The sequence below is a fragment of the Anser brachyrhynchus genome (assembly GCF_964034855.1).
Source record: "Anser brachyrhynchus genome assembly, chromosome: Z".
Classification (NCBI taxonomy): domain Eukaryota; kingdom Metazoa; phylum Chordata; class Aves; order Anseriformes; family Anatidae; genus Anser; species Anser brachyrhynchus.
The window spans coordinates 64,727,232-64,753,752 of NC_137697.1; the positions used below are offsets into that span (position 1 = coordinate 64,727,232).

Consider the following 26,521-nt stretch of genomic DNA (forward strand, 5'->3'; position numbering starts at 1 on the left):
CCGCCGGAAGCCCTCCCGCGGCACCGCCCGCCCCGGAAGCGGAGGCGCGGGCAGGGCGGAAGCGGGCGGTGCAAGGCCGCGCGCTCGCATCGGTCCCGCGCGGCGCGGAGCGGCCCGGAGCCCTCCCCTCGGCCCCTCACGACATGTCGCGACGGCGGCACAGCGACGACAGCGACGACAGCGATGGTGAGCGGCCGGCGCCCTCCCTCACCCCCCCCCCCCCCTTCCTCCCCCTCATCTCCCTTTACCGTCCCGGTAGCCGTTTAACCGTTCTAGCGGCTTTAACGGTATTTTTGTAACGGTTTCTAACCGGTAACGCCCCGGTATGTCGGAGCAGGGCAGCCCCACAAGCGGCGGAGGACGTCGGAGCCGTCCGAGATCGAGGAGAGGCTGGAGTCGCTCATCTGCAGGGTGGGGGAGAAGGTAAAGGCGGACGCGGTGCCCGTGGTGAGGGGACGGGGCTCGGAGGGGCGCTGCGGCAGCGCTGCGGGAGGCGTTAACGAAGTGATTAGCCTAATTAGCCGGGTGGCCGGGCCCCGCACGCCGCCGCTGTGGGCTGGGGTCAGGGGCGCTTCCGTCCCGCTCCCTCGCCCTCCGCGTGAGGGCCGGGGGCTGGCTCGCGTTGCCTGATGATGATGGAACTGTTGTGTGGTGTTTTTTTGTTCGTTTTTTTTCCTCCTTTCTCAGAGCAATTCGTCATTGGAGAGCAACTTGGAGGGTCTAGCAGGCGTTTTGGAAGCTGATCTGCCAAATTACAAAAGCAAGATACTGAGGATTCTGTGTACTGTGTACGTGTGCAGAGGGCCCGGGGGTCGGGGAGATGCTGTTTTTCTCTGTGCTAAAGGCAGAAGTTCTTGTTTAAGGTGGTTTGAGTGCCAACAATAGCTATCGGTTCTCGAACAGTTATTTATTATATGTATTTATTTATATGTATTTATTATATGTAGTTTCCCTACATGAAGGGATAAACTTGTTAAGTACACGGTATAATTCAAGAAAGATACCTCTTTACGGTGTTTTTCCTTGAAACATATGCAGGGCTTAAAGCAGATGAAAGAACCTCAGAGCAGCTCTTCGGTAGCAACAAAAATAGGGCAACGCCGGGGGATAACCTGTTTCCCAATGAAACACTTAAAAGCGCCAAAGCTGTTGGCTGCTAATACTTATTTCGTCTCACTGTCTGTGCTCTCTTCTTGCTGCTGGTTCCTCTCCTCTGGCAACGCAATGCTCCTGTCTTCTTAAGCCCATTCTCTGGAGGCGGGGAGCTGGGAACGTGGAAGAGCTGCCAGCAGGCTCTCCCTGGCTGACAGCACTCCTCTCTCTCCCAGCACGGAGCAGAAGCAGCGCTGGCCTGTGTCAGGTCACTGGAGATGGGGCTGAGGGAGGGGTCCCATATGGCCTACCGTAGTGTATGAGAGCAGTACGAAGGAAGAGCTTGGTGAGGAAGGAGAATGTTCCAGCAGTGGCTTATGCTATAGTTTTGCAGGTGCTTTAAATCTATTTTGTAGGAATGTCTGTTGTTTTTTCCCTATAGCAGTACAACACACCTTTTGAAATAAAGGTTTAACCTACAGATATTCAAATTCTGGTTGAGGGAAATTATTTCTTTATAGCAGGACTTTTCTATTTCTTCCCTATGCTGTCCCTAAGTCAACCACTTTGACAAGAGGAACTCAGGGTCAAAGTTAAGAGTGTAAAATGTGTACATCTCTTACGCAGTCTTGCTGTTTACCCTAAATTATGAACTTAAAACAATATCGTACGTCTTTGCGTAAGTTCTATCACATTATTTGGCAAACTCTGCAGAATGCTTAGCAATTAGAAATGAATGTCTTAAACGTTGTCGAAAGTGATGTCTGCCTTTCTAAATGACTGTAATTCTGAAAAAGAGGTTGCCTGGAAAGTATTAACCACAGGACAGAACTAAAGATTCTGCTGGCACTTTTTCTTATTTCTACCTGAAACGAGTTTAACTTACTGTAAGCAAATTCTGAGCTGCTGTGCAGTTGCCACTTGGCACATGATGAATAAACTTCTAACACCGTGTTTCTTTTTCTGTGTCAGTGCACGTCTGTTACCAGAAAAGCTTACTGTTTACACAACACTAGTTGGGTTGCTGAATGCCAGAAACTACAACTTTGGTGGAGAATTTGTAGAAGCCATGATTCGTCAGCTTAAAGAATGTCTGAAAGTTAATATGTACAATGAAGCTGTCCACTTAGTAAGTCGTTTTTTATTTCTCTGTCGTTTTACATTTTTCCTCATCCTTTTTTTCTCCTCCCTGTCACATTTTTTGTTCCAGGACACCTTTCTGTGTGTATTGCAGTCTATTCTGGCATCAACACGTAGTGCACTGTAGATACACCAAGAGGAAGCGTCTGTTATGTGTGAAGTATTTCCTTCCAAAGGGGAGAAAAGTTGTGTTACGGTTGCAAAACTGACTTCCAACTGTATATTTTCCCGGTGACAAATTAACTTGCAGTAAGCAGAGGATAGGCTGGAGCGATGGGCTGAGGTCAACTGTATGAAGTTCAACAAGGCCAAGTGCCGGGTCCTGCACCTGGGCTGCAACAACCCCAAGCAGAGCTACAGGCTGGGAGATGAGTGGCTGGAAAGCTGCCTGGCCGAGAAGGACCTGGGAGTATTGGTGGATAGTCGGCTGAATATGAGCCAGCAGTGTGCCCAGGTGGCCAAGAAGGCCAACGGCATCCTGGCCTGTATAAGAAGCAGTGTGGCCAGCAGGTCGAGGGAAGTGATTGTGCCCCTGTACTCGGCTCTGGTGAGGCCGCACCTCGAGTACTGTGTTCAGTTTTGGGCCCCTCGCTACAGGAAGGACATGGACGTGCTCGAGCGAGTCCAGAGAAGGGCGACCAAGCTTGTGAGGGGTCTGGAGAACAAGTCTTACGAGGAGCGGCTGAGGGAGCTGGGCTTGTTCAGCCTGGAGAAGAGGAGGCTCAGGGGCGACCTCATCGCTCTCTACAGTTACCTGAAAGGAGGCTATAGAGAGGTGGGGGTTGGTCTATTCTCCCACGTGCCTGGTGACAGGACGAGGGGGAATGGGCTAAAGTTGCGACAGGGGAGTTTTAGGTTGGATGTTAGGAAGTACTTCTTTACCGAAAGGGTTATTAAGCATTGGAACGGGCTGCCCAGGGAGGTGGTGGAGTCACCATCCCTGGAGGTCTTTAAAAGACGTTTAGATGTAGAGCTTAGGGATATGGTTTAGTGGAGTACTTAGTGTTAGGTCGGAGGTTGGACTCGATGATCTTGAGGTCTCTTCCAACCTAGAGAAATCTGTGAATCTGTGAATCTGTGAATCTGTAAGCAGAGGTTGCTCCACCTAACCCTAACCTTTTCGTTTCTCTCCAGTGAAATTTAAAAGGTGGACGGAAGTCATGTTTTTTTTGTTTAAAGCTGTATGTTGTTCTTGCCTCTCCCATGGAGAGGGGAAAAAAGTTTTGTTCTTAGCAGCTGATTCATGGCTGTCACCAGGGCTGAGGTTTCCTTCTGCTAAAGAGGGGTAAAAATCAAGCGGACAGGTTTGTATGCTGTCTTTCTCTGAAATCACATGCTCAGCTCTCACTGTTTGTAGATTTGGTCTGCAAAAAATTATTAGAACTTAGAGATGTCTGGCTTAGAAGCCCGGTGGCAAGCTCCCATGCTTCATTTGAAGCCCACGGGTGAAAACTAAAATTCTAGTATTTTAGTATATTCTGTCAAGTGACTGCTGCTCAGCAGCAGGACTTTTTTGCTAGTAAAATCCTCATTAGAACTTCGAATGTACCGTCCCTTGCTTTCAGCTTCACCTCCTCTGACCATGCTTACTTACAAATGCCCTGTGAGGGAATGACAGCTAAGATAGGGGCAGTGGAAAGCTGTACTCAGCTTTGCTAAAGACTTTTCAAAGACAGTTCAGTGCAATAAATACCAGGAAAGTAAGAGTTTGTTACTCTCATCTGTTGCAGTTGTTCTTTGAGTGTTGTACTGTGCTTAGCTCAAATTGTTTCCCCAAGACTTCTTTGCAATGATTTGCCTTCAAAAAAAAAAAAAAACGTATTTTTTTGTGTGGTGGTTTTTGACTACTTTTTTGAGAGTGCGCCATTAAGAAAAAATAAGCCTTTAAGAAAACAAACAACCAAAAAAAAAGGTTGTCATTACTAGAACTGAATTTCAGCCTATATTGTTTGTTAAGGTTATGGTCATACCATCAGAGCTTGGGTCCTACCAGAAACTTGTTTAAGTTTGAAGGCAGGTTACAAATCAGTCAAAAGATTGGTGAAGAAAAAAAATGCAGTAAACCCTTCCCAGGTAGGTCCCAGTGTAACCTGTAGCACTGCTGTGCCGTAGATGTTTTCTACCTAAATTGCTATTTCTGTCAGTCTGGATTTCTTAATAGTATGCAGCCAAATCAAGGGCATATTTTTGCCATGGAGAATTTTTTCTTTTCAGGCAGTTAAGGCCATTTGATTCCCAGCATGCTATCCATTTATCGTCTTTCTGAAACCTGAAAATAACAGCCTTTTGCATATGCCTTCTCCGTGTAACTATATTTACGAACAAATGGCTAGAAATTCAACACGTATGAAAGACTTGTGTAAATGGTGTACAGATTTCAGCCCTGCTGTTCCTGGCGCACCTCTGGACTCCTGAAGCAAAGGATCAATCCGTCTTCAGCATGTTAGAAGTGGTTTTTTTTTTTGGTTTTGTTTTTTTTTTTCCTGTTTCTGTAATTTTAGCGATCCTTTGCATTTAGAGAAGAGGGAAGTGTGAGTTCTTTTTTTCTGTAGCATCGGTTTGCGTGCCCTTAAATGTGTATCGGTGTTTCCTACCATTTCTTAATCAGGAATATCGTCTTTGCAATGTTACTGCAGTGGAACAGACTACAGACATTATAACAAACAATGTTAGGCAGTGCTTCTGTTACTTGTTCTTTGGAGTTGACAGGTGGGTTTGTACACAGTGCAGTGTTTCTGCCTTCCTTATACTGAACAAATACTGTATGTTTAATGTTTTATCCATTGTTCAAGTAATGTTTATTTGTGTGCAGGCAGTTAAAATATGTTCATGTAAAACATTTTTGGTGTTTTTTAGGTCCGTTTTCTATCTGACCTTGTGAACTGTCACGTAATAGCCGCACCTTCAATGGTCGCTATGTTTGAGAACTTTGTGAGTGTGACACAGGAGGAAGACGTACCCCAAGTAAGCAAAAGATCCATAGGCTTCTCTAGGGCTGTTTTCATGGCAGTATTACTGTATCATCACTTCTATACTTAAGCTTGAAACAGGGAAGTTTTAGAGATAGAAACCTAAATGGACTGTCATGTGGAGGTTCGTTGGCATGAGTAGAAGTTGCCTCTGGTGCTTAGAAAATATGTGCATACGGTAAGAAAGTACGGGCCTTTATAGTGAGGTTGCTGAACCAAATTCTTTTTACTTTACCTTGGCAACTGCATAGTGCCTGGCTTGTTCTGCCAAGCTTGTTTACAGTGTGATATAGATAATCTGCAGAAGGACTGTGAAGGTGGTAAGTTTTTCAATTCTCCCTGTTCAAATTAAAAATCATGCATTCCGAGAGCACGTTTTTTTTCCATGGCTTGCCAATCCAGTCTTTAACTGCTGATTTTTATGTCCCCACAAAACGATACTTTTGGTAATGTTTTAGTTTAAATTAAAATGGGATGTATGTATGGAAACTTACAGAGCTTAATTGTACGCTTAGGTTTCAGAATACTCTTTCTTGTAGGTACGATGTGACTGGTACATGTTTGCATTTCTGTCATCTTTGCCTTGGGTTGGAAAGGAGTTATATGAGAAAAAAGATGCTGAGATGGATCGCCTCTTGTCTCAGACAGAAAGCTATCTGAAGTAAGTTGTAAACTGTTAAAATAGTCCTTAAGTTACTTATTCAAGCATGAATTAATAGCTTTGATTATTCATATAAAAATGCTATCAAGTCTTATGTCTGAGTCATTCGGGGAGGGAACATTGAAAAATAGAACAGAAGGATAGATTATGTTTCTAATTTGAAAAGTTTTTTTTATATTGTCTAGTGCTAGGGTACGTTGAAGGTCTTGCCCAGCTCACACTCAACTGTGATGTGAATACTGACGGGTTACTTCAGTGTTCTGCAGTTTTCGTCTAGATGATTCAAGTTAACATTGCTGTCGAGATATTTTAAATAATTACAAACCTTTTTGTGTACTATAGACTTCATCAGCTGAAGAGACTAGTGGTAGTACAGTCACAGACAAACAAATGCTGTTCTAAATTAGCCTTTAATAGTTAAGTTTTCTGTTCTGTGTAAACAGACGCCGCCAGAAGATTCATGTACCCATGCTTCAAGTTTGGACTGCTGATAAACCACATCCACAAGAAGAGGTGAGTGGTTTTTACTTTACATTCTTTCAGAAAGTTTAAAAAACAATTTTTGTCTGAAGCATCCTTTAATCAGAACTATAAAATTAAGAGGTATCTCTAAAAGTGTTAATGCTTTGAATTATCTCCTGTTTGTCATTATTTCTGAGAAGTCCTGGAGAAGGAGTACTCTTTTAAGTCTTGGAGCAAAGCATAAGGTTTTACGGGGTGAGTAGGAGAGGGCTGACAAGTCCCTGACTAAATGTTATTAAATGAAGAGTGGTTGTAAGCTGGAGTATTCTTTTTGGACTTGTATGTACAGGGCTTCTTGATAAAAGGGCCTTTATGACAAGCAGCGTGTAATTACTTACTCATCCCTTACTGTTTTCGCCCTGCAAGAAAGAAACCTTTGAAGTGGCTTTGCTTCCCCTAGGAAGCGCGAAACAAATATGTAGAAGCTATATGCAGCAGTTACTGTGTCATCTTTTCACAATTAAACTTAAAAATACTAGATGGAAGAGGTGGTATCTGGCTAGCTTAGGTAGAATTTGCCTTTTCTGATTTTTTTCTGTTTTCTTTTTTTTCCTCCTCCCTTGAGTTTGATGATATTTTTTGTTGGAAAGCAATGAAAATTAGGTTGATTTTCTGAGAGTTTTTGGAACTTGAGCCTTTCTGTACATTTTGTTCACCGTTCTGACTAAATCAGATGCCTATTTTTAAATTCCCAGTCTTAACAATTACCTTGGTAGTCGTAATTTGAAGAAATGGGCTTTCTGATTATGATTGGTATGTCAGCGTGAGCGTTCTGCCTACCCAGTATCTAGATTTCCTTACTTAGTTCCATAAAGAAGAGATTAGCAGAGTGCTTTTCAGACCTGCTGTTATCCAGAGTACTGCAAACATTACTATTCACTTTAGGTGCCCGTACTAGTTATGTTTCCATTTCATAGTGTGATGATTTCAGTAAATGCAAAGCACTTTCACATGAAGATGCTTCTTGCGCTGGTTGTGCCTTGAAACTTGCCTTCAGTAAGGCCACAGACTGTAGTGGTTTGTGGCCTCCAGAGTTCCTAGACGGCTCTTATCAGGAGCGTAGAAAGCAACTAAACAAGGCAAACTGCTGTACAGGTAGGTCTGGGAGAGCATTGGGACTTTGAATTGCATTGAAAACCATAGCAAAGGTATTTAATGTTTGGTACTGTTACGTTTGTTTTGAATATGCAGTAGCTGGTAGCTTTGATTGCTCTGGGAACAGCATGGCAATCATACAGGATGTCTCTTCAATTTTAGCATTGATATTACATCTCTCAGTTACCACCGGTGAGCACAGACCAGTGACTCTGTAGTCTTGCTGACAGTTTCAAAGGACTGTTGTCATGCTCTCCTGGGCTGCCTTTTAGTGTTTTGAAAACATATCAGTGTTTAAGTTTTGCTACCAAAATATTGTGTGGAATTAGGAACAACTGGTGATTAGAGTTCCTAAATTATCTCTTGGTTTACTGAATCATTAGATCCCGCAATAAGCGGTGAAAGCAACTGTTTATTTTTTTCTGAATGCAATGCAGAATTTAAGACATAAATTTCTGATTCTTCCACGAGCTGCAAGCTTTGTTACTCATTCAGCACATCTGATGTTTCTCTCTTTTTTTTTTTTCCTTCAGTATTTAGATTGCCTTTGGTCTCAGATTCAGAAGTTGAAAAAAGACCGCTGGCAAGAGCGACACATTCTGAGGCCCTACTTGGCTTTTGATAGCATTCTTTGTGAAGCACTGCAACATAATCTGCCTCCGTTCACTCCTCCGCCTCACACTGAAGATTCAGTGTATCCGATGCCAAGGGTTATTTTTAGGATGTTTGACTACACAGATGACCCTGAGGTATGTGACTCCCATGGAGGAGCTGATTTTACAGTTAGGTTCGTGGGGCATTACTGGTCAAAATGTGATGTCCCCTCTCCCAGGATGGTTAGTGGCTTTAAGACCAGCAGTGATTATATTTTAGTGTTTCTGCAGAAATGAACTAGATGACCACGTTACTCTACTAAGGAAGTCTGTGAGGGGCAGAAATTAGGGCATGAGATTTTCTGATGCTTTGATTCGTAATGACAGTGGTGAATAAATTCTCTTACGTCTCTAGTAAAGCTATGTTCACAGATGCAGCATTTCCTTCCATAAAGTTGGTGACATGGACCTTTTTTCAGTCTAGATGTTCATTGCAGTGTTTAAAAGGCTGTTGTTTACTCCTCTATTAAAAGTGGTTGATGCATATTGTGGGGAAAAAAGGGTGTGATTCACTGGCCGAGGTGAAAAGTCCATCTAACCCAACAATCTGCCTCCAGCACTGGTCAGCCGCAGATACATAGACAAAAGGATATAGGAACAGAAAAGAATATATATTGATTTCCCCAAGTACTTTTATACCTCCCTTTGCTTAAAGTCTGCTACCTTTTACCTTCATTTCTTGGCGCCCAATTTTTGTCATCAATGAGACCATGACTCTGTATTCTCTCCACTCTATCGTGGCCATTTTTTTTAATCGTATTTTCACTCAAGCATGTTTTTTCTCTGGGCTGCTTGTTAGTAGCCTGCCTCATTGCTACATAGACGAAAGGAAGAACTGGATGCTCCATGAAGTTGTAATTATGTTCTCTAATTTTGTCCCCTTTTATAATGAGCCCTTGTGTTCATTTTGTTTTAAATATAAGTTTGAGGTTTGCATGGAACTGTGTCACACCAACTTCCCGGTAGGATATAGGGCAGCTGAGAGTTCACCATATTTGTTGTTTTTTTGTTGTTTTTTTTTTTTTTTCCACATGTACATATAAGTAGTATAGCTTGCTAACTTTCATGAATCTTCATTCTTTTTTTGAACTAGGGCCCTGTCATGCCCGGAAGCCACTCTGTTGAACGATTTGTAATAGAAGAGAACCTTCATTGCATCATCAAATCCCACTGGAAAGAGAGAAAAACTTGGTAGGAAGAGCTTATGCTATGGGGCCCTTGTGCTTACATACTACCATGGTTTCAGCAGTATCAGGGATATGCAGAGTCCTGCACTGGTTACACAAGAGCTTGAGATTAAACGTTTCCTAGAGCGTTTGATTAACTTCATTTACTACATTTAACTGTATTAAAACTGTTACCTGCAATACTGTGGGGCTGTAATACGCTGATAATGAGGATTACATATGATCCTGGGGTCAGGGGAACAGTGTCTTCTTGAGAAGGGAATTACTTGATAATAAAGGATGTGGTGCAAAAATTTATACAGACACACGTAACTCTTCATTGGAGCCCTGTGGAGAGTGTGGTTGTGTTACTCTTCCTGGAGTTTTAAAGAAGCTTATTTGTTCAGGCAGGATGAGCATTGAGCTGGTGTTCACAAGCATGCTTTTGCTTCCTACTCCTTGTTGCACCCTTCTCATTGGGATTACATGGCAGAGAAAATTGAGCCAGCTCTGGGTAGTCATTGCAGGGTCAGCAAATTTCATGTGTTTGAATTTGGAAGTGCCAGTAACCAGTCAAGGCACATCTCTTCATTTTTTTCTGGGTAATATCTGATGGGGGTAATTGGTAACTGAGGTTGTTTGCCACAGGTAATTAATTGTCTGTGTCATGCTTCCATGCAAAACCCACCAAACTGGGTATAGTGTACAAAAAATGGGCAGAACCAATGCTTGATGGCGTGTGATAAAGTTTTTTGCTTGCAGCTTTTTCATTCAGCTTGAACTGGAAATTCAAGGTTGTTGCAGTTATTGGAAGAGTCTCTTAATTCCCTGAGAAAGTAAATGAGGCAGATTCAAGATTTGCCGGAGGTAGAAATAAAATAAAGAGATTATCAGTTGTTTGCTATGAAATAATGATAGGTGATAATGAGAGCTGGTTAAAAGAGGAAGCGTTTGAAGCTTGGGAGTTTCTTATATAACCTGTTAGCTCAATTGTGCTTTCAAGTCATTCTGAACATCTGTTTCAGTTTGGATTTTTTTCCCCTTCATATGTGCATGCCAGAATTTCATATCACCATGCAAAACTACTTCGCTTAGCAATATAGAATTCAAACGTTATAACTAAAGAGAAATAAAATACAACCTTACAGGTCATAGTGCAGGCAGTGCTGGTGTGCTCTTGTGCTGCTTATGTTGTAAGTGTCCTGTGGAACAATAGACAGTCTTTGGAAGGGCTGTTGATTTGTGTGTGTGCTGATTTTGTGTGAATTCTTGCCCAGAATTAAGCATTTCCTATAACTTCGTTACTTGATCTTTACATCATGTTTGCTGTGTTATATTCAGAACTAAACGTACCTATGGTTTTGCAGTGCTGCCCAGCTGTTGAGCTATCCAGGAAATAACAAGATCCCCTTGAACTACCACATAGTCGAGGTACGTGTTGTATAGGTAACTTCTTCCGTAGCTCCTTATTTCACAAATAAGACATCCCAATTAGCTCTGTGATAGATCAGTTAAATTACAGTTTGATTTGGGAGTCAACCAGGACATCACTGAATTCTAGCAATGCCTTCAAGAGCAAGTTATATGCAATCAAATGCTAGTTTTATTCTTTTTGTTTTAACTTTAGGTCGGTGTGTGGGAGCTTTGGTCAAGTACCAAAATTTCTTAGTGCACTGGTATTCCAGGTTGTGGCGTTTCCCAAACATTCTTGCTTCTAATTTATCCCACAGTCTAAGAGTTGCCTACAATTGAGTCACTTTTACTTTAAAAAAAAGAAAAGACACAAATTTGAAATACAGGAAACTCCATTTAAACATACATGTTTACACATTAAACACATTAAACATGTGTTGCATGGTTTGTTTTTGTTTTTGTTTTTTTGTTTGTTTGTTTTTTTTGTGTGTTTTTTGTTTTTTCTTCAGTGAGTGTGGGTAAACACTGAAAGAGCTTGCCCAGGGAAGATGTGGATTCTCCATCCTTGGAGTATAAAACCCTCCAAGAAACAGCCCTGAGCAACCTGTTCTAGGTGACCCTGCCTTGGGCAAGGGGACTTGACTAAATAATCTCCAGCCAACCTGAGCTGCTCTGTGTGATTCTGTGGGTGGATCTTCTAAATGAACGTATTGTTCTGGCCCTGTAAAGATCTTGAAGTGAAATAGTGATGTGTTTCCTCCAGGGCACTCCCCATGTTAGAGGAGTTTGAGTAAACATAATGTGTATCAGAAGAGCAGTGTAGGTTTTCTCATGATGCCTCTTTTCAAAGGTCTGTTTTCATGATACAGAGCTGTATAAAACTTCATTAATTTCTATCAAAAATTGAAAGGAATTAACAGATTTCAGTAATAATCCTAACTTATATAAAGGCTTTATGAAGAAGTAACTAACTACAAGTAGGAATTTTGTAGTTAATTACAACAAGATATAATCTAACGTAGAAGATGTATCTTAATAAAGATGGGATTGAGAATTCCTGTTGGCACCAAAATGCCAAATATTCTGAGTGCTGGTAAGTTTTTACTTTTGGTCAGGTTGCTCTATTTGTACTCTGAATTCAGAAGAGAGGAATCTTAAAATTTACGATAGTTTTCTGTCTTAGCATCGAAGTATCTTCCGTGGTCTTATCTTCAATATCTTCTGGTGCTGTATATGGCTATATGGCTGGGTGTGTTATGCTCAGCTCAGTGTTACTGCCAGCAAGTAGTTACTGCAATTCCTGATGAAGTAAGTTACTTAAACACCTTGGAAATCCACTCAGAGATTCACAAAAGACTCAGAGGATGTGAAATTAAAAACGTCTGCATAGATGAAGTGACTGGAGAGAAATGCAAGATTGGTGTATGAATTGTATGACTGTAATTGTCACAATTTGCTTTTTCTTGCAATTTTGAGTTGTTTTAGAATGTTAACGTTCTGACTTATGATGGCATATTTTTAAAGAAGCTCCTGAGTTTTTAAGGCTTAGTATGCATTTTGCAGACTTGTTCATTCTGCTTGCTACTACTCCTTTCTAAGGTCTCTCTTAACATTCAAGTCAGAAGTTTGTTGCTTTCAACGGCAGTTTAGCATTTTCATCTGTGAAATTTCACTAACTTTTGTCCTATGGCACAGAACAGTCGATATAATGTTGTCTAACAAATAAATGAATAAAATAAATAAAGTGTTATTTAAGATTGAGACCATAACCGTAAGGCAGAAGTAAATGTAGCCTGAAACTGCTCAGTATCTTCCCAAATACGTATATTTTTGAGGTCCATAAGGCTGCATATTGTAGTGTGTCAGGCCAAGCACAGAATGCTCTGTGCTCCCTAGAACCTGTGCAAAATACTCAAACGTGGCACCTTTCAGCTGCTTCTTGTAAGCATATTTGTGGTATTACTGGTAGCTGTGAAGAGAGTGTGTCTCGGCAACGTCACTGGGTTGTTGTACTGGTATGACCTGTTGTGCATTTACAGCTTTTGGTACTACTTACTCTTGACAGAGTTTGGATGTTCAGGTTGTCAGTGCCCTGACCTTTCTTGTGACCTGGTTATGTTCACAAAGTGCTGTATGCCAGTTTGAAACACTTAATCTGAACGTTTGATAATGAACCCATGATGAACATCAGAACTATTGTCTTAAGGAGTGTCTCAAAGAGATAATCAGCGGTTGTCCAATTGTTGCTATTTCCCATCTTCAGAATAGGAGCAGTTCTCTGCCCGACAGGGTCCCCTCTGCACCTTTTTACCATGTTTTTCAACAGTACATCCAAATTATTTTGTCATGGAAAGGTTTTTCAGTTCCTTATGGTCTCTTCATGCTGTTAAATCCATCCTCAGAATATGAAGTTCTAGTCACTGTGTTTTCATGTGCTGTTTTTGAAGTCTATAAATGGATGTTGATTTCTTATACTAGTAAGATTATCTACTGCTTACTCGTTCAAGCTTTAATTCCTCTCTTCCGTGTTTATTCAGAAGTTGTCAGTGAGGAAAATTACCAACTATAGTGAATCAAAGGTTCCTGATTCCTGTGATGTAATTTAAATCTAGTTGAGAATGGCATGCAAACTAAACAGAAGCTCGGACATAAATGTTGTATAGTGATGATTTCTTCATAGCCCTTAAAGGTTGATGTCCTATTATTTAGGCGAAGTTGAAAATAAAACATGAATGCAGACTGCAGGACTGTTTTTAGTTTTCTTACAAGGATCCTCAGCCAAGGGGTACAGGACGTATATTTTTGTTGTATAAAATGCTGGTTGTAATTTTCAGTTTCAAGTTGTGGCTTTTATTTATAGAAGTTTTTCGTATAGGAGAAAAGAGGCTGCTGTGGAAAAGTACAGGTTTATTTTTTTTGTAAATAGTCTTTCATATTAAGTGAAGCTTAAGCATATGGTATGTTTAATATTTATTATTTAAGAGGATTAGATAATTTCAGCTTTGGTTTGCTCAGATCATTTGGTGATGCTGCAATATGGCATATTAAAACCATGCACGTTGCTAGACATGTATAATGCTGGGATGGTGTAGTATTAGTTTGAACGATGAGGGCAGTTGTTCACTGTTTTTGTGTGGTGTAGAGTTACCATTGTCTTTATAAGTTTCACCTTTTTTTTTTCCTGGAATATACATTTGACAGAGTAATATGAAGTCATTTGTGTATGTCGTTGTTTAAGGTTGATGTCACTGTTCTGAAGCTGAGGGTTTTGGAGGCCCACGTCTGGCTGTGCTCTAATTCTATGTCTTCCTCTCCTACAGGTAATATTTGCAGAATTGTTTCAGCTTCCATCTCCACCACACATTGAAGTCATGTACACGACGCTCCTGATTGAACTGTGCAAACTTCAGCCTGGTTCTTTACCACAAGTCGTATCCTTTCCTTGCTGCTGGAGAGCGTTTTTAAAATGGAGTCTTTATGTTATTTGTTCTGTGGGTGAGGAGACAGCAATAAATACTGTCAGTAATAATGCTTGTAACACTCACATGAAAGAACAACACAGCCCACATAGCACAGATCTAGTCTTGCTGGTTGGGCAAGACTCTTCAGATTTCTGGACACTGTTCTGGTACTTCCTCTCACCTACCCAAGAAATGCTGTGTTAGTGAGGGGATAAAATGCTAGCTCTCCTGTTTGTCAGTATAGCGCGTTAGGTCTGGATAATGTGTGTCATGGTCACAGATGCATTACAGACTGAGAAAGAAAGGAAGTGACGAACTTGATCTTTTGTTCTAACAGCTAAGTGAGTGCTCCTACTCTTTTTTTTTTTTTCCCCTCCAGTAGGAAGTGTAGCAGATGATTTAAAGGAACTTGCTTGAGTTCCCACTCAAATGCTCCCACTAGGAGCATTTGAAAGGTCAGTAATCATCCGTCAGCACAGATAGAGTAGCTAAATGCTGAAGAAGGATGCATGACTCCCAGCTAATTCTATTACATTGTTCCTGTTGTGCTGCCATTTTAGCTCATCATTTCAGGCGAAGCTACAGACTCTGAGAATGGAGGACTGTTAACAGATGCCTGGTAACTTCATTCACAAATTTTCGTTATATTTCATGATATCACTCACTTTTTGAAAATCATACAATCTCATTGATCGGTGCTTAATCTATTCCTAGAGCTGCGTGGGCCTCTGTACAGGAAGTTTTTAATGTTAATATGGACGCCATAAGGATAAAGCCCTTCTGGGTGAAATCAGTGTAGACGTACTTTCTCAAGACTTCAGTGTTTATCAAAGATTGTGGATAAGCATCAACAGCAGCCTATGAAGCTATGATGGTGAGGTTACAGAAGTACCCCATTAGGAAGTTGGTGTCTGTTTATATCAGTGCAGTTTCCGTTCTTGTGTGATGAGAATTCTGACTTTCTGTAGAAGAAGCCCATAGTCTTGTTACAATAACGGAAGAAAAACAGACTGGTATTAGAAGGTAGAACTCACTTCTTGGCATCTAGTCTTTGTTTTTTCCACTGTGGATTTTCTGTGATTTACCTGATTGTGGAATAGACCCAGGGAGCTGTCAGTACAAGAGTTGATAACATTCTGTTCAAAAACTGAAAAGAATTACAACTGACTTATCTAATGCTTCTCTGTTAACCTTAATAAGAAACTTTCAGCTTGCACAAGCCACAGAAATGCTCTACATGCGTTTGGATACAATGAATACAACCTGTGTAGACAGGTAAAAGTGTTCTGGAGATGACGGAAAATGTTATTCATTCTTCTCATGCATTGGGTATTGAGGAATCTGTGGAAGGAATAATCCAAAATCTGTGTTAGAACTTCATGGTGCTTGTCAAAATGATTTTGTGGGCTCTGGATTTGATCAGTCTAAATAGAAAATAGGGCGCTCTTGGCCTCCTTCCTATAAACACTCCATGGGAGTGTTGGTGAGAACTTTTTCACATCGCAGCCTGGTATTCCAGTTCATTTGTAGTTGAATGGAACTCTATCTGGTACTAAGCCTGCTCCCTAGTGGTGTGGCAAGTGAGTGGGAAATGGAGTCGCAGCACGTGTGCCACCCAGAGGAGGAGAGTGGCCATCATTTTGCTGTTTGAGTGAAGCCTGCATTGTGCAGGAGAGCTGTTAATTACTCATCAAAAATGTGAAAGTTGCATATTCACACTAAGTTTACATTTTGTTAGCTTAATATGTCATCTGTATGTATGGAACAACAGAATGTGACAGGCTGTCTTGTTCTTCCAAAATAGCTAGTTTCTGTTTCTTTGAACTTGGTCTTTCATATCTGTCAACATAAATGTAGTGCTATAATGGCTTCAGAGTTCAGGCTTGCTTTTGACAGGTAGAATACATTTACAAGAAAATCTCAATTGAAAGTTTTCCTGCACTTCTGGTATTTAATGGAGTTTTTTTTTTCCTTTTGATAAAGATTTATTAATTGGTTTTCTCACCACTTGAGCAACTTCCAGTTCCGTTGGAGCTGGGAAGATTGGTAAGTTTCCTTTTAATCTGAACCTCATATTGCAAAAACCTTAAACTTTCAAACTTATTCATGAAATGTCACAGTATAGTGGCCCTGTTAATTGCTTTCCTCTAACTTTTCAGAGATCTTTTTATAATCTATTCACCACCATTCAGTGGCAGATTATCTTGATAATCTTTTTAGTTACTGTATTGTCCCTGACTAGCTTTGTGATGAATCTCATGTAAGCACAAGTGTGCCCTAAGGAGTCGTAGAAACACTATTTCTTTGGATTGTGCTATGCCCTCGGTCAGTTGTTGGCAAATTCTCTGAAATGGCTCCTTATTTTAATGATTTGTTCTGATGCTTCCTCTCTTTGTGTCCTGTGTTCAGTCTGTGACGATGCTTTCTGTCCTACTCTAACCTTTCATTTTAACCTTTGTCCTTGGGACCTTGGGGTCTGTTTCCCTCCTGCCAAATCCTAGTACATAAAGTTCCAGCAGAGCTGCACCAGCTACCCATTCTTATAATGCCACATCTTGAATTTGCATTCCTGGCTGGAGATCCCTGGACTCTATCAATGTCTAAGCACAGGTTTCCAGGTTTTGTGTTCCAGACACCGTGCTGCCTCCTTACTGCCATCTTGTTTCTCACTCTCGCCTTTTTAGCAAGATCACCTTGGCATTAAGTCCTCTTTACAGACCTAACTTCTGCAGCCTGCTACCGTACACACTCTCCATAGGTGGTCTGCCCAAGCGTCATGGAGAGGGGTGCAGTCTTTCTTAAGATACGTTGCTGTGGCATTACTTAAGTTTTCTTGTGTTGTCCTTGCAGAGTTAAGTGTTTGCTGGTTACTGTAGTATACATTCATGTTGGCTGACCAGTCGGTGCTCTTCAAAGAGCTGATTTTTCTTTGCACGGATGTTCCTTGATGGGAATGCTTATGTGGGTTTCTATCACAAGCTGCCATTTTTCACATATCTTGAAAATGTAACTATATTTGAGATTTTTCTTCAACTGAAATGCATTTGAAATCAGCCAGAAGTTCAGAAATTCCTGTGAGGGAGGAACAGACTATGAAATCACACAAGGTTCTTTTCCTAAGGAAAGAGAAAGCAATCTAACCATCAGCACAAGTTATTTTTGGTCTGGTGGGGAAAAGAAAGCTACTTAAAAATATAGCACACAAAAGACAAGCTTTCAAGATTGCTGATAATAAGGAAATACTGATAAACCACCTCATTGTCTTAAAAATGCTTACACTGTAAAACAGAAAGTGTTAAGCAGTCCAGCCATGCTTAGACCATGATTGTTTTACACGTATTAGACTAAGCCAAAAAGAGACTAATTCAGAAATTCTTTCACTAAAAACTATTGCATTTTGTCCTTTGATAGGTCAGATTGTCTTACTCAGGACCTTGAAAAGCCCAAACCCAAATTTGTGAGAGAGGTTTTGGAAAAATGCATGCGGTAAGTAACACCTTTAGATAGTTGCATTTTAGACAAAGTTTGATCTTTTCTTCTGGATATTGTCAGATTCCTTTTAACGTGACTCTTACCTTACACATGTCTGTTCTTAAAATTCAGTTTCAGCTAAGAGATGAGTCTACTATTTTATTCTGGTCTACATATTGTAGGATGCTTAGATGCTTAATTCTAGCGGAGAGAGGGAGAAACAGGTGGAGCAAATGGTAGTGAACTAGCTATCTCTAGGTATGCCCACCTCTGTTTACAAAAAGATGTGCTTCACCATAGGCATGGAAAGAAACAGTTCAGCCAGTATTTCTGGAAAGCATTCACAGAGATGGAGGGAACTGATCATTAGTTATTCTAAAAACTAAGAATGTGGTCTTGATTCTTCTGAGTCTCTATGATGTTGCTTGTATTTAAAAATAATAATAGTAATAACCCACACACAAATGTCTCCAAAGCCCAAGAATAAGAATGCACAATCAGGACTAGACTTAGGATTCTACAGAGAGAAGGATATAGAAGGGAGAAAGAGCAAAATGTTCAAAAAGCCTATGTTGTTCACCATCCTACATGGAAACATTAATCCATTTTAGAGTGAATTCGGTATAGAAAGTGTGAAAGTATTGTACTACGAAATCAATGCATTTTTTTCTGTTACATTCTTCCATTTCACTGAAAACTGGTAGTGAAATTTAAGCCTTTATAGTAATGAAATAAGTTGGAAAGTAAAATCAAGAGATTTATAGACGTGAAGACGTTTAATATTTTTTCTGCTTGGATTATCAATGTCTTACTAGCTTTCTAGAAAGCATTTTAGGCTTTTGCGTAAAAACATCCTACCAAGCAGCTTCTAAATCTTTTCACAAGCTAAATAGTGAAGATGATAACTCTCAGTATCAAGGTATTTGCATAGAAAGCATCTTCTAGCAAGTTACTTTTACTAACAAGCAGAAGCTACCATTGTATTGAAGAAACATCTGTGAAACGTAAATACCAGAAAAACATTGTAAATCAGTGACTTTAGTGTTGGCCCTGATGTTATACTGTTGTGGTTTAACCCGGCCGGCAGCTCAGCACCACACAGCTGTTTGCTCACCCTCCCCCCTCCCTCTCTGGGATGGGGGAGAGAAACGAGAAAATGAAGCCTGTGGGTTGAGATAGAGACAGTTTATTAAGACAGGAAAATAATAATAATGATGATAATAGTACTACTGATAATAATGTGTACAAAACAAGTGATGCACAATGCAATTGCTCACCACCCGCTGACCGATGCCCAGCCTATCCCTGAGCAGCCGGCCCCCCACCCCGGCCAGCCACCCTATATATTGTTTAGCATGACGTCAGATGGTATGGAATACCCCTTTGGCCAGTTTGGGTCAGCTGTCCTGGGTCTGTCCCCTCCCAGCTCCTGCTGCACCCCTAGCCTGCTCGCTGGCAGGACAGAGCGAGAAGCCGAAAAGTCCTTGGCCTGGTGTAAGCACTGCTCTGCAACAATTAAAACATCAGCATGTTATCAGCGCTCTTCTCATCCTAATCCAAAACATAGCACCCTGCCAGCTACTAGGAGGAAAACTAACTCTGTCCTAGCTGAAACCAGGACATACACCCATTTTCATTCTGCTCTGTGAAACTTATTTCCAGACTCTCCTACCATCAGCGAATAATAGACATTGTTCCTGCAAGCTTTTCTGTCCTCAGTCCTGCAAATCCAGTGTGCATTTACAAATACGGAGATGAAAGCAATAGTAAGTATTACGTGGTGGGTTACTGAGTGGTCGAGTTCAAGTGTTTCAGAGCAAGGGAGCACACTAGATTGAGCATATCGGTTGTAAGTGATTTTTATATGGGCAAATATGTTCCATATGAGTGATTAATACAAAGTCTGGATCTCTGTATTATAATCTTTGTTACTTTGTAAAAGAAAAGAAAATCCAGATACATTAAATTACATTTGCTGAGGTGGTTGTGGTATTGTACAGTATTGCATTGTTCGCCAGAGGACTGAAATTGGAAAATTCATCTATTTTCCCTGTTCAGGCACAATCCTATGCAGAAGTGAGCATGTGAAATGATAATATGGGCTTATTTTTTTTTTTACCTTCATAAAACAGTAGAGCATTCTACCAGTAAAGTGGGTTTAATGAAGCACACAGATGCAGCAAATAATGTGAAGATTGACGTAGAGACTTTTTACAACCATTAATACAACCAATAATAAAAAAATTAATAGAGAATACTAAACATAAAGGTTTCGCCATCAAAGATGGAGTGAGGAAAAACAAGGCAGTATTGTATCTTTAGGAAACTGGGGGAAGCTGAAACCTATCTTCAGAAAGGGAGAGTAATTTGTTGACCACAGCTCTAAAGATTGTACCAAATGTTTTGAATGTAACATGAAGACTAGGAAACCTGCTGAGCAGTTTTATGGAATAGTGGTGTGGACAGTATCAAAAACTGCTAGTTTTAGGTGTATCTGGGAAGTGTACTTGCTTCTCTGAGAGGCAAACTGATGGTAAAAAATATTCAATTGCCTACTGATTTTTTGACGTCTTTGTTTAGGGTCTCTTCCTGGATATACTGTGGCACTCTGTTTAACAATTGCAATTAAAAACAAGGCCAGTAATGATGAAATCTTCAGCATTTTAAAGGATGTGCCTAATCCAAACCAGGATGATGATGATGGTAAGATATCTGTTAGGCTTTGCAAGGCTGTAATTGCTTCTGTGTGCACTGATTTACATTCCTTCAGAGCTGTGTGTGTGCTGGTTAACTGAACTGTTTGCTTCTTCCTTCTTACATTTGGCTTTTAATGTATTAGTAAATGGAAATAATGCACCATTGTTAAGGTTTGTTGTAAATGTGTTATATGCAGAAGCAAACCTCTTTTTCTTAACAGAGGTAACCCAGTGCTCGAGATGGGTTTTCTTGGAATTATTGTCAGAGGCATCATGAAGGAATTTAACATTTCCCTTGCCTTCGTAGTACAGTTCATGCTGTTTGCCTTACCCTGGCAATTCAGTGCTTTTGCCCTTGTCTAAAAGCTCCCCTCCTCTCAGTGCAGTCTCATGGCAGACAAGACAGCCGCATGCTGGTGTTACTCTTGCACAGAAGGTGGTTCTCTTCCTCCTACAACAGAAACTCGCAATGGGACTCCACGCAAGTTCTGCTGAGTTTTGCAGCCTGAGACAATATTGATTGCTAAAGCCCACCCATTTTAGGGGGCAAGAATGAGTACAAGATAGAGAATTTGTTTTCTAAGAAGACAAGAGAAGTGATCTGTGCAGTGGGGACAGTTTCATAGTATACAGTATATTTCCACAGTAAAAGCAGTTGCCCTACCATGCAAGCAGAGAGCACCAGTAATCTGTTTTTTGTCCTGAGATCCGCTATCAAGTCTCCTGATGTGGTTTAGGCGTCACCCAGTAATCAGCATTCTCTGTCCCACTTGTCTTCATCTGTAGATCTACAGGAGGGAATTTAGCACCATTCACCTCGAGTACCCGTGTTCTCTGTGCACACTTGCTTGATTCTTCTCCCATATTAGAAATAGCAATCCTATCCTAATCATCCAGAGCTTCACCTGTGCTCATCCACTGGCTTTTCCTTACGGTCTGCCAGGCCTTCAGCTTGTTGCAGGCCTCCTTGGCTGTCCTTTTCTGCTGCTGTCCATGGCTGCTGTTACATGCTTGTAGTAGGGCTGTGTCTCTGATACCTTCTTCACTGGCCTGGAATTCACCCTGCATGTTTTCCCCGTGACAAAATGGGAGTGTGAATATCTGCAATATGTATAATACTTGGTAAAATAAGTACTTGGAAAATCTTTACCAGCTCCCTACTCAGCCTTGCACAACCCTCTTGCCAAAACTTTTTTTGTGAAATGAGTTAAACCATAAGTTACTGCTTCAGTTTTATGTGTAGTTTACATGCTCTGCTTGAGGTACTTACAGTTCAAACTTCAAATAACTTGCAGATGAAGGATTTACCTTCAACCCTCTGAAAATAGAAGTCTTTGTTCAGACTCTGCTCCATCTAGCTGCAAAGTCTTTCAGCCACTCCTTCAGTGCCCTGGCAAAGTAAGTGTAATATGTATGTTCTTTTGGGGCTGACAGAACTGTTTAATTCTGACAGTGAAATGACTGACAAGGAAACCGATCTGCAAGCTTCAGCCATATTCTGGGTGCTTCACAATGCAATAGGATTCAGAGAACTAATGACGCTGCTTGCCAAAGGAATGGTAGCGTAAATGCTAGCTTACATATGTGAATGGAGTTAACAAAAGTATATATCACATTGATGGAGCTGTGTGATGTATATCACAGCTGTGTGATGTACATCAAACGAGTGAGACGGGTTTGGAACCTAAATCCATTTTAGAATTACTCATTTGCTGAGCATACGAGGAAAAAGGGATGTCTCCTTATGTTTGAATGACTGGGTAACTGCCATCACATTATCTTTACTATGAGTATGACTAACGAACAGTAAAGTCTGAAGAAAAAAAAAACATGAAATTTCAAAGCAGCTAGCTACCAACTTCTTTATGTACCAAAACAAAATAAGATCAATTCCGGAGTATTTTGGAGAGCATCCCTTAAAGAAATTATTTAACTTTTAAAGAGTTTACTTTACCTTTTTTTCAGCAAAATGAGATAAAATAACTCATTTTTAGTACTGTGTAATTTTCAAATGTTCTTAAATGGCCATGATTCAGGAAAGGTAGTTAGATACATCTTAATGGATTATTTTTACGTTTGCCAGTAAAAATACAAAAAGGTAATACAAAAACCTGCTCTTGGAAGCTCTGTAAAGGCCGTGTTTACAAGAAACTGTTGGTAGTAACCTGCAATCAGTAGTACAAGAGGCAGGCTGATGTAAATATGCAGAGCCATAATATTTTCCCTGCTGCAGACCAGCAGTGGCAGACACGAGATCAAAAAGGTCTACTTAGTGCTTTATAGTTACATTACAATAAGCTGATTTGTGAATGCTGTGTAGCATTGAGCATAACTATGCTAAAATTGAGGCTTTAGCTGCATTTCTGTCAAAAAGAGGCAGATTGGTTAAGTGTCTAAAGTTATGGAAACACATATCAAGAAGGTCTTAGGTTCAAAAAGGCAAGCAAATTTTGCTTCAGCTGTGTAGCTAAGCACACCGAGCATGAAAGTGCCTTCTGCTTCTAAGAGTATGAGAAATGTAGTCTGCTGTCAGAGAGAAGGTTCACCACCAAGATTCAAGCTGCTTTTAGGACCGTAGATTTTTTTGGCTCAGAGTGATTATATTTTCCACAGATTAATTGTTCAAGAATTGCTGCAGATAGTCCCAGAATTCTCCTTTTGGGCAGTCTAAACCACCTGCCTCATATCTCGTGCTCTTTTGACCTGATCCCAACCCCTCCACTGACTATTCTGTATCTGTTAAAAGGTTTCACGAAGTCTTTAAAACACTTGCTGAAAGTGATGAGGGAAAACTCCATGTTCTGAGGGTTGTATATGAGGTTTGGAAGAATCACCCACAGGTAAGAGGTTGCAATAGCATTGTGAGTTTTGACTCACAGAGGTCATATTAAATAAAAAGCAGTGCAGTTTGCTTTATATCCTTTAAAAGATTCTTGACTATTGTCTTATTTGAAGGAAAGTTCAAATTGTGTTTACTGTTGTTAATAGTGCCTAAAAAGGTTGGAGGTGGAGTATATACTGTGAAGCTGTTTATTCCTCAGTAAACGACGGGAGAGCAAAGGCTGTCATTCTGACTCACCTTCATGCTATGTTTTTTGTCAAATAAGAGAGTAACTTTTGCTAGAAACTTGTTTCTGCTCAAAACTGGAAACTGGTGTTGATGCGTGGACTTGAAAATACGATGTAGATCTCCTAACAAAAGCAGGCAAAATTTCTGGATATGAGAAAACCCGATTTTAGAGCTTTTTTCACTTGGTAGTGAAAGCCATGCAGTTATTCCACAATGATCATGTTGGAGTCACTGTTGTGCATGTGCAAAGTGAGTAGAGCTGCAGTCAATAACTGTTCAGAACAGATCAGTCTGACAGTACCATGATTACGTTCAATCTTGAGCCAGAGGAAATAACACCCTGGAAGACCTGTGAAAAATACCTCACTTGTTTAAGCCGTTCAGTTTCCTCACAGCAGTTGTTTTCTCCCTCAGCTGTCATTCTTCTATAAATAGAAATCGATAAGGAACTCATGCTGAATTTGCCTGCATTAATTATTTCATGTATTCCATACTGATGTGTTTGTGTTACATATAACCGTGTTTGAAAGTGGACCATATTTCACAGCTGCATAGTCCAGACTTTCCGAAGCAATTGCACTGAGAGTAATGGATAATTCCTGCATCTACTACGGGACCTGTGGTCTGTCCTCTAGGGCTTCTAAGGGTAAAAATTTAGTGCCTAACAGAGAAGTAAGATCTTGTATAGGTATATTTTAAGTACAGTTTAAAAAAAAAAAAAAATATATATATATATATATAGGTTTTTTTATATATTAAACTTCCTACGCAAAATACTGACCTTGAAAATGTGATGATTACAATCTGACCTACTTCTTACTACTGTCCTTTAACTGGATCAGAAGAAATTATGTTACTGCAATTTAATATCCATATCCTCTTCATCCCTTTGTACTGCAGTAGGACCAAACCCAGATGGAGGTTTCAAACCCCTACTTAATGGCTATGTTAAGATTGCTTTAAAACAACTTATGAAGGCCTTGATCATGGAGCCTAAATTTCCTCTCCTGCATGTATCGCGGTTCATTTTTTTGCTTCTTGCTAAGCACTTTGTGAGTCCACAACCTCTGGCACATAGACTCTGTACAGAGTCTGTTTTCATGCAGCTCACCTTACTCCCATATAAATGGGAACACCTTTTGATTTGGTTCAGACTATCAGTAGTATTTCTGAGGCATATAATACTAATGAGTGATCTCTGTTGCAGATAGCGATTTAGCAGCAGGAGTCAGTAGTCCCTGGACCAATTTAGAAAGTTCGTGTTGGTGACTTCATAAAGAGAAACTTCAACACTGAAATGAAATCTTTTCCCCAAATTCTAAGCCTGTGTTTCTTGGAAGATCAGGCTAAGTAATCAGAGATTCGTCTTGGCATTACAGGAAGACAAATAGAGCACAGGATGCTATCCTGGGACTTGAAAGTTGAGTCCTGAGTCTTCTGTATGATTCATCCAGTTATTTTAATTTTCCTTCCTTAAAAGGAGCTTTGTTACACTTCCTTATGTGACAATGGCTGGTTGTGAGGATAAATACATTGCAGGCTGTGGTTCTCAGATGTTGTGGTATTCAAGCACATGAATAACTAAGATAAGCCTTTTTTTCTTTTTTTGAACAGCTTCTAACTGCTTTGGTCTGTAACTCTTCTCTGCAGTTGCCCACTAGATTACTTGCAAAGCTTCTGGAATCGTGACACTGCCTGTAGCAGGCAAACACTTCCATTGACTACAGAGCACTGGCTCTGTCCTCATATGAATAGTTCCTGTAGGGAAGAGCTTATTTGAAAAGAGCACATTTGAAAACTATTGCAGTTTGAGGAGAGTAGGCCAACAATTGTTCTTTATGGTGATACGACAGTTATATATGCTGTGGTTTTAGTACTTTGATGACAATACTTGGAGTTGTGTCCATGATGCTCCACTTCCAACTCTGATGCTTGTATTTTTTGCTTGTGTATGGAAATACGTAACTTAATGAAGAGTGATGCGATACTTTCACAAGGAGAAAAAAGGTTATTAAACAAAATGAGAATGCTTACTTTATGCAGTTGATACAGATCCTCTAATGTAAGTAGCTTTAGGCTAGACTAACCAGATGTCATCTCTAGACAGCAGTAGCTTTTTAAAGTATTTGAAATTACCCAGTAATACCACTAATATTGAGTTGCATCAAACCACCTCTGAGGCTGGACTACTTTGCGTAGGCTGAATGTTGCCACAAGACCTTTTCTTATTTTGATAGAAATGACTGTCTTATCTTTCACAAAATACAGATGATTGCTGTGCTTGTGGACAAGATGATTCGGACACAAATTGTTGACTGTGCTGCAGTAGCAAACTGGATCTTCTCCTCGGAGCTTGCACATGATTTTACTAGGTAACACAAACTTGTCTTAGGTTGTTATTTTTCTCTGAATTACTATTTTGAGTGGCCAGTACATCTATGAAAACTGAGTAGTGTAAGCGAATGGTACAATTAATCTTGTTCCTTCTACAAAATACCTACTTCAGCGTCTTTCTTTCTGAGTTAGCATTGTGTGTTTATATGACCAGGCAAGAATGTTACTAGCATGTCATTTTGCAAGTAGTCTCTAAACATATCAAAGTGGAAGAACACTGGAAAATGTTCTTAGGCAAAGATTGTTACTCTGTTGTGTACGTAGGTTTTATATCTGGGAAATCTTACATTCCACAATTCGTAAGATGAATAAGCATGTTTTGAAGATTCATAAGGAACTGGAGGAGACTAAGGCAAGATTGGCCAGACAGCACAAAAGAGTGAGTAATTTGTTTGTAATTTTTAATTATTTTAGGCTAAGTTATACAAACCTGCATGCAGCCAGACTGATGCATAATTGCTTTTGGGGAAGGACAGGATAAATATGCTTACCAGGAAGCATGTATGCGGACGTGGTCATTTGTAGCACTTAAAACATTAGAAACTGAATGTGTGTTCTCGATCCACGTTTCTGAAGTTTGCAATTACCTAAGAATTCAGTAAAATCTTTAGCGGAATTCATGTGTGTTTACTCTGTCCAAGCTTTCTCTCACAAGTTTCTCTTCTAATACGAGCATGTCTTCCATTTCCCTTCTTATCTGGATTCCAGTTACCTTATT

The 26,521-nt window shown here is 40.3% G+C and overlaps 1 protein-coding gene across 1 annotated transcript in view; it reads left to right on the forward strand.

The window, feature by feature from the left end:
• The first annotated feature begins 29 nt into the window (after positions 1-29).
• NCBP1 (nuclear cap binding protein subunit 1) overlaps positions 30-26,521 on the forward strand; it is a 32,627-nt gene continuing 6,135 nt past the window's right edge. Inside the window, exons 1-20 of the mRNA XM_080573043.1 lie at positions 30-186; positions 338-423; positions 688-788; positions 2,065-2,221; positions 5,089-5,196; positions 5,741-5,862; positions 6,306-6,375; positions 8,013-8,228; positions 9,226-9,323; positions 10,666-10,729; positions 14,032-14,142; positions 15,383-15,447; positions 16,156-16,218; positions 17,584-17,658; positions 19,306-19,409; positions 20,224-20,346; positions 21,635-21,737; positions 23,086-23,179; positions 25,678-25,781; positions 26,068-26,182. Of these exons, the coding sequence (XP_080429169.1) occupies positions 144-186; positions 338-423; positions 688-788; positions 2,065-2,221; positions 5,089-5,196; positions 5,741-5,862; positions 6,306-6,375; positions 8,013-8,228; positions 9,226-9,323; positions 10,666-10,729; positions 14,032-14,142; positions 15,383-15,447; positions 16,156-16,218; positions 17,584-17,658; positions 19,306-19,409; positions 20,224-20,346; positions 21,635-21,737; positions 23,086-23,179; positions 25,678-25,781; positions 26,068-26,182 (2,022 nt within the window). The 5' untranslated portion in view covers positions 30-143. The remainder of the gene's footprint in view (positions 187-337; positions 424-687; positions 789-2,064; positions 2,222-5,088; positions 5,197-5,740; positions 5,863-6,305; positions 6,376-8,012; positions 8,229-9,225; positions 9,324-10,665; positions 10,730-14,031; positions 14,143-15,382; positions 15,448-16,155; positions 16,219-17,583; positions 17,659-19,305; positions 19,410-20,223; positions 20,347-21,634; positions 21,738-23,085; positions 23,180-25,677; positions 25,782-26,067; positions 26,183-26,521) is intronic.